This window comes from Xyrauchen texanus, chromosome 26 (genome assembly GCF_025860055.1).
Source record: "Xyrauchen texanus isolate HMW12.3.18 chromosome 26, RBS_HiC_50CHRs, whole genome shotgun sequence".
Classification (NCBI taxonomy): domain Eukaryota; kingdom Metazoa; phylum Chordata; class Actinopteri; order Cypriniformes; family Catostomidae; genus Xyrauchen; species Xyrauchen texanus.
In genome coordinates, this window is record NC_068301.1 from 27,213,595 (window position 1) to 27,227,690 (window position 14,096).

Genomic DNA, 14,096 nt, shown 5'->3' on the forward strand with positions numbered 1-14,096 from the left:
AATCAGCGAAGAACAGCTAGACCGACTCGAGGGCGAAAAACATGAAGAAAACACCAAAAAAAACAACAGCTTGGGCTGTCAATGTGTTTAACGTGCAGTTTAATTTTAATAAATAAATTCGTTCGAATTAACGAATGAATTATAACGTATGAATTAATAAATAAATTAAATAATATGACGCACATGATTTTCTGTCTCTCTAATAACTACACTAATAACTGCATTAGTCTGCTGTCAGTGGCTCAAACCTCCGTTACTAACTCTAAAATGACGTTTTGGAATTAGCAACGGAGGCAGATTAGATGCGTAAGAAATTAGTCCTACATACAAGAGCGTTTTAATGACAAAAACTTGACAAACGTCTAGAATCACATCATCTGAACAATGTTTCGAGGTGTGGTAACTGTAGTATAAGCGGAATAATTGACTCCGGGCCGTTGAATTATTAGAAAAATAATGCACACCCGACGCTTGCGTCGTGACCGCATTACCACCCCGGGTGTGCATTATTTTTCTAATAATTCAACGGCCCGTCGTCAATTATTCCTTACATGCACTTTTTCAAGTTGATTGTACTGAAATGTGTGTTGGCTGTGCCTGTACACAACCATCCTATTATGATAAAAATGCATCCAGTGTTTTTGTTTTAATCTCCTTATATAGTTTCCCCTGCCTCAAATCGAGCCGTTCGACCGTGTGACGTCACACGGTCGGACGCCCCTCCCAGGATTGTTGATTGACAGCAGTGTTTCAACACAGACCCGCCCTCGCTCGTGAGCGAGCTGTCAATCATAGTCCATCATCATTGTTGATACACTGGAGCAGAATGGCGCCTAAGCGATTGTGGTGTTCTGTTCTTCGGTGTAATAACGAACACAGCAGTCATTTTGATGTTCCTAAATCTGAGCCGCTGAAGACGCAGTGGCTGAGTTTTGTTTACGATGGGAATATTCCCCACGAGCAACGTCAATGCGTTCATGTTTGCGCGAATCATTTTTCACCAGACTGCTTTATAAACTAGGGTCAGTATAAAGCTGGTTTTGCTAAGAAGCTGCTGCTGAAAAAAGATTCGGTACCAACTATTTATATTCCCTCTGCACCTCCAGAAGAAGTAAGTGTAACGCTTTATTAACCTTTATATTAATCTTTGCAAATCGCTTGCACGCTTCACAATGAATGTGGCTAATGTTTACACTCAGGGTACATTACGGCATGTTTTCCATAACGTTACGACGTTCTCAATATAATTCATAATCCCACGTTTATAATGAACAACGCGTTATGGTTATTGTGTTATTAAAAACTGTGTACGCAGGTGTTACAGTTAACATGGTAACACTAAGTTCCACCTGGTTTACTTGTATGTTACTGATTAAGAAGTAATGTCAAAAAAACAGTTATACGGAGAATAACTCCAGAACGGAGGGGCGGGGTGACCAAAGCTCATTATCATTTAAAGTCATATGCTCTGAAACGGCGTGCTGAAAACGGAGCTGTTTTTGAGCAGGTAAAATGAGTGTTTTCTTAAAATACTAATGAGAATTTTTAATAAAAGTATACTACAAAGTTTTCATTTAGACCCTAAAGATTCATATTAACTTGTACAAAAATGGCATTATATGACCCCTTTAAAATCACCTGCCTAAAATTGTGTAGGTCCCCCTCATGCCACCAAAACAGCACCAACCCGCATCTTAGAATAGCATTCTGAGATAATATTCTATAATATATTCTATTGTACAGAATGGTTATCTGAGTTACCATAGAAATTGTCAGTTCAAATCAGTCTGTCCATTCTCTGTTGACCTCTCTCAACAACAAAGTGTTTCCGTCTACAGAACTTCTGCTCACTGGATGTTTTCTGTTTTTGGCACCATTCAGAGTAAATTCTAGTGACTGTTGTGTGCGAAAATCCCAGTGAGATCAGCAGTTACAGAAATACTCAAACCATCCTGTCTGGCACCAACAAACATCCATGTGATTCTCTAATCAGCCAATCGTGTGGTAGCAGTGCAGTGCATAAAATCATGCAGATACGGGTCAGGAGCTTCAGTTAATGTTCACATCATCCATCAGAATGAGAACAATTTTGATCTCAATGATTTGGACCGTGACATGATTGTTGGTGCCAGACGGGCTGGATTGAGTATTTCTGGAACTGCTGATCTCCTGGGATTTTCACACACAACAGTGAACAGCCATTATACACTCACCTAAAGGATTATTAGGAACACCTGTTCAATTTCTCATTAATGCAATTATCTAATCAACCAATCACATGGCAGTTGCTTCAATGCATTTAGGGGTGTGGTCCTGGTCAAGACAATCTCCTGAACTCCAAACTGAATGTCAGAATGGGAAAGAAAGGTGATTTAAGCAATTTTGAGCGTGGCATGGTTGTTGGTGCCAGACGGGCCGGTCTGAGTATTTCACAATCTGCTCAGTTACTGGGATTTTCACGCACAACCATTTCTAGGGTTTACAAAGAATGGTGTGAAAAGGAAAAACATCCAGTATGCGGCAGTCCTGTGGGCTGAAAATGCCTTGTTGATGCTAGAGGTCAGAGGAGAATGGGCCGACTGATTCAAGCTGATAGAAGAGCAACTTTGCCTGATATAACCACTCGCTACAACCGAGGTATGCAGCAAAGCATTTGTGAAGCCACAACACGCACAACCTTGAGGCGGATGGGCTACAACAGCAGAAGACCCCACCGGGTACCACTCATCTCCACTACAAATAGGAAAAAGAGGCTACAATTTGCAAGAGCTCACCAAAACTGGACAGTTGAAGACTGGAAAAATGTTGCCTGGTCTGATGAGTCTCGATTTCTGTTGAGACATTCAGATGGTAGAGTCAGAATTTGGCGTAAACAGAATGAGAACATGGATCCATCATGCCTTGTTACCACTGTGCAGGCTGGTGGTGGTGGTGTAATGGTTTGGGGGATGTTGTCTTGGCACACTTTAGGCCCCTTAGTGCCAATTGGGCATCGTTTAATGCCACGGCCTACCTGAGCATTGTTTCTGACCATGTCCATCCCTTTATGGCCACCATGTACCCATCCTCTGATGGCTACTTCCAGCAGGATAATGCACCATGTCACAAAGCTCGAATCATTTCAAATTGGTTTCTTGAACATGACAATGAGTTCACTGTACTAAAATGGCCCCCACAGTCACCAGATCTCAACCCAATAGAGCATCTTTGGGATGTGGTGGAACGGAGCTTGAGCCCTGGATGTGCATCCCACAAATCTCCATCAACTGCAAGATGCTATCCTATCAATATGGGCCAACATTTCTAAAGAATGCTTTCAGCACCTTGTTGAATCAATGCCACGTAGAATTAAGGCAGTTCTGAAGGTGAAAGGGGGTCAAACACAGTATTAGTATGGTGTTCCTAATAATCCTTTAGGTGAGTGTATGTTTTCATCATATTTCTCTAAATCAGTAATGACATTTTCAAAACTATATAGCTATATGAATTTAGGGTTTCAAAATTTGTCTCATATGATGAGCACAAGATTAGCTCACTCGTTGGCTTCAGGTCAATATTTAAAAAGTGAAGAGATCGCCTGTAACAATTTACAAGATGGTCTTTTTCCACCACCTGATAAGGACGAGCAAGAGTTAACAAAATAGTGCATGAGGAAGAGAAACAAGAGGAGTGGAAAGACAATGTTGAAGAGCGATACGTGAAGGTAAAGAGGAGTGAAACGGTGTGCACACTGTTTTAAGAGCGTGAGAGAGAGAGAGAGAGGGAGGGAGAGAGGGAGCATGTCATTGTGAAATAGTTGGGTGGAATAAACGTGTAAATTGCAGTTCCTCTCTGCACTGCTGAATGGTGACCAGGGGACTGAGGCAGACAGGAGGGGGAGGACTGAATTGACCAGCATGGAGCTCCACTCACCCAAAAAGAGCTGAATAAACAGGACAGCACAGCACTGCAGGAAAGACTAGACACACACTGAGAAAGAGGGACAAAAGGAGACAAGAAAGGAAAGCAAGGTAACCTCTGTGTTTTTGTGCGCTTATGTGTGTAGTCATAGAAAAGAGTGTGTGTTTGTGAATTTTGAATTCTTTAAAGGTTGGATTGTGGGCTATATTAGTAGTAATTAAAATATTATATTAGTATATGATTCATATACAAACGATAATATTAACACACAATGTGTCTACTGTATGATTCTATTTAGATTTCTAAGCAAACTAGTAGTACTCATTCAGTCTGTCTCCAGAAGTTTTGTTGCTAATAGAATTACAGCATTGAGGTGTCCAAAATAAGTTTCTGTTTACTGTTTAAGCAATGAGGCAAAATGAAAAAGAGAGAGAAAGAGAGATAGAAAACATTGTTAGTTGCAGCACTTTTGGAAAACCAATGCTCTGGTGGGCAAGTTGGCAGAACTGGAGTTTACTTCTCCATATTTTCTCAGAGGGAAAGGAAGTTTTAACTGCCTGCTTTTTTACTGCCTGCTTTTGCATGTGTGCGTTTGTTTGTTTTTTGTTTTGTTTTTTACCTTCACACTCTTCTACTTTTGTTTTCTCTGTCATACATCCAGTCTTTGCACTATGACTAAGATTAGAAGGCTTAGCAAGAATAAACATTTTCAGAGAATTAGGCTGTAGATGCTGCATTTGCACATAAATGCTGGCACAAAACAGGCTGAAATGGGACTTTTGAGTACCTGATACAAAACACATGTGAGGTATCTCTAGCTTTCTCGAATGTCCCTCATTCTGTGGATATATAAGGAATAACTGATAAAGACACTTGTTACAGCTATGTGTTGAAATGGCTGCAGACTTGTTTTTTTGTCTTTCCCAGTCAATCCTTTTACTAAAATATTGTGTGGCATAGTAGTTAAACATCTGGTCTGGTAACCAAAAAGTTGTAGGTTCATGAGCATGTGGTGATTCATGAGCTCACTTTGGCACCCTTAAGCAAAACACTAAACCCCAGATTGTTCCAGGCCAATGGGATTGTACCTTTAGCAAATATACTGTAAATTAGATTTTGAAGTATGGATCAGCTAAATGACTACTAACTAAAAAGACAATGACTGTGATTTTGCCAAGAAGGACATGTTCCTGGATCAACATGTTAGATGGTCCTGAAACAACATTCCTTCAAACCAATCAGATTTTAGGGTTAGGTTGAAAATGTGTTCACACTCAGTTCATTTACATGCACAGATATAATGCATAATTTAATATTTAAAGAAAGGGTGTCAGCTGAGGAAGTGTTAAAACCATGTTTCATGTCACCTCTGTCTTTCAGAGAACTTCCATAATTCCATAATTCCAGTTAACCCAGCTGGACGAACTTTTCCGACTGAAATTGAATTTTTAGTGTATGTAAATGAACTAACTGAGAAACTGTTGGTTGTTAGTAGGTGTTCCCACTTGACAATAGTATCTAACTGTATCAGGCTGTAGATCACACGTTTTTACTTTCATGTTCCCATATATACAACAGTAGGTGCGACTCAGAGGTCACCTTTTGAATCTAGAAATACATTGTTACTCCTCTGAGGGTTAGGTTTACAGTTGGGGTTTTGGTTAGGGAGTAAGGTTAATAAAATATGTTTCTGTTGACAGTATTGCATCATTTACAACTAAAAATACAACTTGCTTTTGGCACCACTCTGTGGACATTTCACCTCACTACCAGCTTTGGCCACTGAGGGTAGTGGTTTGAATCGCCACAGAACGATTTCAGCAGCAGCAACCTTTGACCTTCTGGTGCAGAATTCCCAGTGTAATAAGTCTGTAACTTGATGGTAAGGTTTAAGTTTAGAGTTAGGGTAATGGTGTTCCAGGACCAACAAATGATCTAGACCCATGTCCTAGTTGGCAATACCATGGTCATTTTAAAGGGTCTCTATTAGCATATAACATTGTCTCATAATTTTTGTTCTCCTTCTTCTCATAATATGAAATGTTTATATCCCTCTCTTATCTCTTTTGTTTGTTGTTGTTGTGGCAGGGACTCAGTAGTTAGGTCTGAGATCAATAGTTGGAGATTATAGGATGTCCAGGAGCAGCTCTGTGCGGGATCTGGTACCTAGAGACATTACTGAGATCCTGGCCCTGCAGGCCAGTAAGAAGAAACGGGGCTCATCCCTGGGTCGGGCGTTCAGCTGGTTCAAGGGTAGCAAACGCAAAAAGAAAATTATCAATGGACAAAGCAGTACAGGAGGCCCTTGTGGGCGAACAGAAGAAAGCTCTACATCCAAACAGATTCATGCCAGTAACGAAACCTTTAAAGGTAAGCAAAAACTCTGAACTAATGATACCAAAAACGGAATGCTGAATGTTTAAAGTATTGGAACGGGTATTTACAGGTTTGAATTAATTGATGCCAATCAAAGATGCATGATTTTGATACCATCGATGAAAAGGCCTCACTAGGTACAATAAGGTTTAAGCCATGTTTTTTGGTGCCAGTCATGTCCAACACTTGAACATTAAATGTCTTTGTGGCATCATTTGAATGGTTATCACTGGAGCATTCTCTTTCCCAGCAGGATTATGCTACAATCACAAGGACATGTCTTCTCTTGAAAGGCTAATCTGTTTATTGTTGTGTCTCTTTTTGCTTCATGACTCCCTGTTTCGGCCTTGCTCTTTGGGGCTTAATTTTTCCTTTGCAATGATAAAACACTGTTGACATGCCATGATGTGAATGATTCCTCTGAGCGCAGCAGAGATACTGGTTTTATTGTTAAGAGGGCATCAATCTGAATTGATACGAATTGTGTTTTGTAGTATTTGTGGTAACAAATGACCTGTTCCTGGTTTGTATATTGGTCTATATTGAATAGGCTCTAGCCAGTGTCAGAAAATAACATGAGCTCGGGGCAAAAATGCCCCCGAAATTCAAAATATGGGGGTAAAAAGTGGCACTGCAATGAGATCTTCATTTGAATTTTCACTAAAGATTTGTAGCGTGCCAGCTGTTGTGCAGATATTGTTGAGTCAGTTGCGGATCCTTGCACGATGGACCTGCCCATACGCTGTAAAGACATCCACGAAAGACTTCGCTTATCTCACTGCATCAATTTGCTGTTGTGCTCCTGCTGTAAATGCCGTGACAGCTTGCCCCTCTCATTCACTAAAAAACTGTCCTTGTTAGTAACACTATCGCTCTCCATACAATACTTGTACTTTCCATGTTTATCGGTCCATCTCACTTATATTGAGGAATTCTCATTAGATACACAAATTTGCAACATTGTTTAAATTATAAAATATTAGATAAAATTACCACAAAATCAACTTTTGGACATTATACGCAATGATCTCATTGATCAGGAGTATTTTGCAGTGAGTGTTAGGGAAAGTACTGTGGTGTTTTATGTTGCTGTTTAGTGTGTTGGGAGAAAATAAAATCAAATGTGTGTTTAGCCCCATTGAACCCTAGAACCACTTTCAGTGTTTTAATCATATCACTGACTAAACTGTCTAAAATAATAATTTTTGTCTGTTTAAATCAATTGGCATGAGGGAGTTGATAACAATTTTGTTTAATAAGCTTCTCATTCCAAATCTGGAGTGTCATTGCATTTTATTAGTTATGTTTATTAACTTAATAACCAAAATATTTTGGAAATACGTGAATTAGTTGTAACAGCAATGGCTCAAATGTGAGTGCTGCCACCTTGTGGACCCACTAATTAGTGCAAATAATTCCTGGCCCATGCACATTCTGCACGTTCAAAGACGCACGGTTATAAAAATTGGGCTGCATGCATTCAGTGCTCAAGCACTCTGCTGATGACGAAATTTGCTTCAAGTCCTGTTTGTGGACACTCAGTGTTTGCGTCTGACTGAAGTATACTTCAGGCTTGACTCTTCTGAGCTTTCAAGCTACAAGCTACACCAAACTTGGTACAGTTTCAGGATGTTACAAATGCTCTACAATCCCCACACCCAAACGATCACCTGGCAATGCCCTTGTAATCATGTATAACTCCAATGCAATCCCCTAGCAAGCAATACCTTAGCAATCCCTTGCAAACACCCATAATATCACAGAAAAACAATAACAACCACCCAGAACATCCAAGTGACATCCTTTGGAACTGAATTTGAAGGTGGACCTCCAGAACAATTTTGACACTACGTTCAGTGTTTTGACCCCACCTGTATGCTTATTGCTCTTGGGAAAGTTTTGCTTAAGGACGTGCAGAGCCTTCCTTTCAGACGGTCCTTTAACTACACTTTTAAACCTGTTGGACTACTTTAAAGTGGAGATCCAACCAGAAGAAGTCTTTTAAAAGACTTATTCCCATTCTGGATTTCCCTCTCCCTGACCCCACAAGTCTCACATTCTGTTCTGTTGCACTGAAAAAACGCATGTAGACTGTTATTTGCCAGAGACTGTAAGTTACCAGACTCTTGAGACATGCACTATGAACAACGTGTCTTTCAGAGACTTCTAGTCTCCTAGTCTCATATTCTCCTTTTGGACTCCATGATTTATAGCATTTTCAGGTCTTCATGATGAAAACTGTGATCCAGAGTTGGGAGATTGAGCCAGAGTGTAAAAAGGTCTGAGAGATTACAGACATGCTGCATTATTGAAACAGACAGAAAAAAATGAGTATGGGGGGATTTTTCTGTTTTTGATTTATTAAATTACCTCCATTTCATACTCTTCCTATCTCTCTTTATAATCTATGATTTCACACAAACAGCAGCCAGACTGGCTATTCATAACTTCACTTGCTATATACTGTACGCCAGTCTTCTTGTATGCTGTAAAAAGTGGTAACCTGCAATTGTTACCTTAAGGAGCTATTTCTAGCTGACCTTACCCTAAAAACTGGTATGACCTGATGTATTCAGGTTGATTCAATTATGTTTAATTATATTTTGACCTGAATACAACCAGTTAGTTTTAGATGTTACCACATGAAGCACATTTTTTAAGTTATAGTAGGTTGTTTGCTATGATATTTAGTGGTTTTTATCATGTTCCAATGCGGTTTATAGGGTTTTCAGTGTGGTTGTTAGGGGGCTCTGAGAGGTTGGTAAGTGGTTGCTTAATGGCCTGAGTCAAAAGACAAGTTATGGTTAGGGGTTTGTTCAAATGAGCAATAATAATAGTGATGCTCGCCTTAAAATGTATTCCCTTATATATTTGGGGACAAATTATTGGTTGTGTACCAAAAGTTATTTGTGAATTCTATTTTACCTTTGAGTGTCAGTGTTATAAAGACTGCTTCTATTAGCCAATCCCCAAAAGACATGAGTCAGATAGACTGTCCTGATTCAGTACATTTCTGGGCTTAGAAGCTCAACAGTGCAGCACAAACCCCTTGCGTCACCCCTGTTTCACTGAGCTCAGCCTGTGTCCACCCGTTTCCTCCACCCAGAGTGCTCTATCAGGCCCGGATGCTGTTTGAGGGATGAGATCACTGTGAATATAACTTTCAAAATATGGACATAGACCTCAACCAATGTTAAATATATTGGATGTTTCTTCACCTATGGGCACCAATGGCACCAATGACAATTTTTCACACTGTCACCAATGAATTTGTCTACAAAAAATGTCTCATCATAGCTGAATACCTCTAATTGTTGTAATTTTTATGAAATGCCATGAACATTTTTCAATGTCATTCCACAATATCTCAAATTATGCATTGTGATTGATAGCATTGAGTGATGGACATGGTGGTGGTTGAAATACCATTTTGCACCTTTTTTGAATAAAATGGCAGACTCCTTTGTCCATGTATAGATCTAATTTCTTTGTTTAGAATATAATAATATTTTTATGATTGATATTCATATCTTTTTAGAATATATAGTGACATGAAAAAGTATGTGAACCCTTTGGAATTACCAGCCTTATGTATTAATTTGTCTTAAAATCTGGTTTGATTTTCATCTAAGTTACAATAATGAACAAACACAATTAATAACTAATAACACATAAATTATTGTATTGTTCTTGTACATATTGAATACATCATTCAGAATTCCCACAGTGTAGGTAGAAAGAGTATGTGGACCGTTTGCCATCATTGAGGGAAAAATGTATTCCCAAGTTTATCATGATATCCTAAAGGGTAATGTCAGGGTTGCTACAATGCCACAGCATGAACCGTCACACAGCATGTAGCATTGTCAGGTGCGCTCTTAGCTGCACTTATGTAAAGTTTCAAATGGAGGAAACAATTAATTAAACTAATATTTCAGTCGGTCCCTCACACAACACTTTCGAATGGCTTCAGAAGAATTGATATATAAGGCACAAGAGTTAAGGATGACTTGTACGGTGCGTTTGGAACTTGGGACAGCCAATCACCATCCTCTTATCCCTCAGTCTTGATGCTGACATGTGTGACCTGTAACTTTTCTCAGCGCTGGCCAGGATGGGCCAATCACAGTTATTTATTATTACAGGAAGTTTACTTGAGTTTAAAAATTATTTTATAGATACTACTGAGGTGGATTAACATTCACAGGTATGAATCATTATTATTATTATTATTATTAAATATATATGCAGTGTAAATGTTTCCATTGAGAGAAAAACATTCTGCTATTTAAATGCAGATGAATAGAAGATTCGGTTTGCAATGTGTTCATGCCCAGGGGTTGCTCCAGCAGCAGTATCACTTTTTAAATATTGATTTTCTCTTCTGTTTTTTTGTATGATTTAAAAGTGTATAGGCATAATTAAAATGTTTTCTGTGTTTATGTAATACAGAAAGTATGCACAAAATAACAGAACAATGTTGGCATTGTGTCAAATGTGAGAACGTTTTTCTTGTTTCCAAGGGGGGCGTGACCAAATATATTTGAGAACTGCTGCATTAAGGCATTTGAAAAATAGCAAAAGTAAATTATGAAGGCTGGTACATAAAAGTGTCTGTATTTGAAGAAACACCCACTTGTGAAATTTGTGACTCACAAATGTAGCAGAAATTACAAATGCAGAAGTGGGCTGATCATGCTGATCTCAACTGGTTATCTTTATTGTAAGGGCCAGACATCTGTTAAAGATGATCTTTAATACCAATAGGCCTCTAGAGATTGATTACTTGTGGTCATATAGGGGAGGGTTTAATGAAACATGACCTCTCTGTGATCACTCTGAAATAAAGAACATGTGAATGTTTAATGGCATTTGGAGACACTGATATACAGCTCCGATGCACTTCACAGAAACATGAAAGAACAGAGAGACAAAAGACAGCAATTTACTGTTCTGAGCTCTTCAATACCCAAAGACCTTTAGAGCTCATGAGGGATGGTTCACCCAAATATCCAAATTCTGCCATTATTCAGTCAGCCTCATGATTTTCCAAACCCATATAGCTTTTTCCCCTCTCTGGAACACAATAGGAAATGGTATGGAAAATGTTATCCACAGTCACCATTTACTTCCATTGCACAGTGTTGATTCATTTTCTTTCAATGCAGAGCATTTAGATTGTTCCAGGTTTGTTTGAGTAAATTGCAGGTGCGTATCACTTTGGCATGCACTTACAGAATTGTTACAAAGTTTGAATTATTAACTAGGGCTCAGGATGTTTTTATCCTTGTGTTGTGTTTGTGCTAACACCTTTTGTGTTCCAGGCCCACCTAGATTGTTAATAAATCTTGCATATTGCATACATTATCCCAAGATATTTCATTAGAATTTTGTCAAATTATTTTTTTAGAAATGATGGCTGTTTTGTACTTCTACATATATATATGTGTAACCGGTCCTGGTCGCCCCGCTCTGAACTGGACTCGAACCAGCGTGGGAGGCGGGTGCGCTAACAAGGAGGCTAAAGGCTACAGTCTCTAGCGTCAGTCGCTAGTACACCTCTTGAGGTCAGGAGAGTGAGGTTTACACACAGCACAGCTATCTACCAGCTGACTACTTTATTGATAGAAGGATTCATTGAACTGAAGGGGAATCCTTGCAACAAAAAATATATATACAAATTATGTAATAAATAAATAACCACTTTCTTGATCTTAACAAAATAGGTGTCAGTTTAAAATGATAAAATTTTAAAGATTTTAAAGACCGTATGTAGATATACTCCACCTAGTGGATTTCTGACACTAAATTATGTGTGTTAGTGATTTCTTCTGACCTGGTGTGCCCAATTTAGCATTAATGAAGAGAGACTTTTCTTAAGTCATTTTTGTGTGTTATAGGCTGCACCATGAAGATGGAAAAAAGAGGGCTGCAAAACTAAGCATATAGGCAAATATGCCTTCTTCATGGTGCAGCGTTTTGCAGCTATTGTTATAGTCATTGGCAATAAAGGCTTTTACTATGTTTTTGTTCTGCACCAGGTTAAGTTTAAGAGCATAAACGGTTAGGCAATGCTTTTTGTCCCATTATGCTGTAGTGTAATATTGGGCTGCTGAGCCTGTGTATGTTTACTGTTTCAGTACTGTTACGAATGGTTGCCTATATGCTTACATAAAATACAGCCTATTGCAACAGTACTTGCTTGCAGAAGAAATTAGATAGTAAGCAATTTTGGGTCGAGTTAAAATCTGATGGTATAGTTCGGGCTGGGTAGGGTAGGGTAGGGTCGGACCACGCGGTCTGGGGTATGGATCGGGTTTCATTTTAAGGCCCATGCAGACCTGTAGTATGCACATGTCTGAGGACTTTGTGTGTACAAACACTCATCCACATATGCTCATCTTTTGGGATGGGATGGTCTTGAACATTTAATATTTCTGTATTTTGTAGTCTAATGTATTCATTTCCAACGGCAGGTCACTTTAGACCGGGAACACCACAGGTGTAACTAAGTTAAGTACAAACCCCCAAAATTGTATTATTGTTTTTGAAAATGATACGTCCTGTATGCGGACGCTCAATGTTTGCGTCTCACCTTGGGCTTGACTCTCCCGAGCTTTCAAGCTGCATCCACCAAACTCGGAACAGTCCGTCAAGCTGTTCCGAATGCTCTAGCAATCCCCTTACAACCACCTAGAACACCCTAGCGATCACCTGTCAGCACCCAAGCATCCACTTCAACACCCTTGCAAACACTTTACAATGCCCTTGGAACCATCTATAACTCCATTGCAATGCCCTAGCAAGCAAAACCCTTGCAACCCCTTACAAACACCCATAAGAACCCAGCAACACAAGAAAAACCATTCAGAACACCCATGCGACATCCTTTGAATAATGGAGCAGGGTTGGAACTGAATTCTGCTGGAAGGTGGACCTCCGCGACAATTTTGACACTACGTTCAGAGTGTTTTGTCCCCACCTGTATGCTTATTGCTCTTGGGAAAGTTTTACTTAAGGACGTGCAGAGCCTTCCTTTCAGACGGTCCTTTAACTACACTTTTAAACCTGTTAGACTACTTTAATGTGGAGATCCAAACAGAAGAGGAGAAGAGTCTTTTAAAAGACTTATTCAAATTCTGGATTTCCCCTCTTCCTGCCCCCACAAGTCTCACACTCCCTCTGTTGCACAAAAAACAAAACTAAAAAAATATGTGTGTGTTCAGATGCCCCGCATGAACAAAGTCATGGAATTATATTCCAACTTGATGAAAACAAAACTACAGTTTTCAGAAACAAAAAGTTATAAAATATTTTTTGACCGGAACACAGTACAAGGGTTAAACAAGACTTAATCTGTGGCATAAGGAAGGAAAGTACAGCATTTTAGAGATTATGAGATAAACACATTTACATGCGGGAACTGTAGTAAAAGCAAAATAGTTAGCTGTTACATCAAGATGAGCATGCATTTTCAATTATTCAAAGTTCTATTTTAATTGTTCATTGCTAATTTGATAATGCTTTAAGCTACATATTGCATTCCATTCCACAGAATTCCAAAGATTTTCCCTATCAATCTGACCAATGGCATAAAGGGGAACTGTTACAGTTGTTAAATTTGTAATTCCATTTGGTGTCACTTTTATTAAAAATACACCTATTTTTACTTACTATATTAAATACACATATTTACATTTTCTATTCATTCTATGAATTCAAATATGCCCTTTAAGGCTTAACCGCTTCATAACTGCTCCTTCTTTTGAGCTCAGAAGATTTGAGTCTGTGCCTCCTCTGCCTGCATGTATCAATCAGTC

At 39.0% G+C, this 14,096-nt stretch overlaps 1 protein-coding gene across 2 annotated transcripts in view; it reads left to right on the top strand.

Moving 5' to 3' along the window:
- Positions 1-3,787: 3,787 nt before the first annotated feature.
- Positions 3,788-14,096, top strand: part of LOC127619865 (uncharacterized protein KIAA1522 homolog) — a 74,425-nt gene continuing 64,116 nt past the window's right edge. The window contains exons 1-2 of one of the 2 annotated variants that reach the window (XM_052092880.1): positions 3,788-4,010; positions 5,989-6,270. In XM_052092880.1, coding sequence (XP_051948840.1) covers positions 6,033-6,270 — 238 coding nt within the window. In that variant the 5' untranslated portion in view covers positions 3,788-4,010; positions 5,989-6,032. The remainder of the gene's footprint in view (positions 4,011-5,988; positions 6,271-14,096) is intronic. The other variant, XM_052092879.1, reaches the window with a different exon arrangement.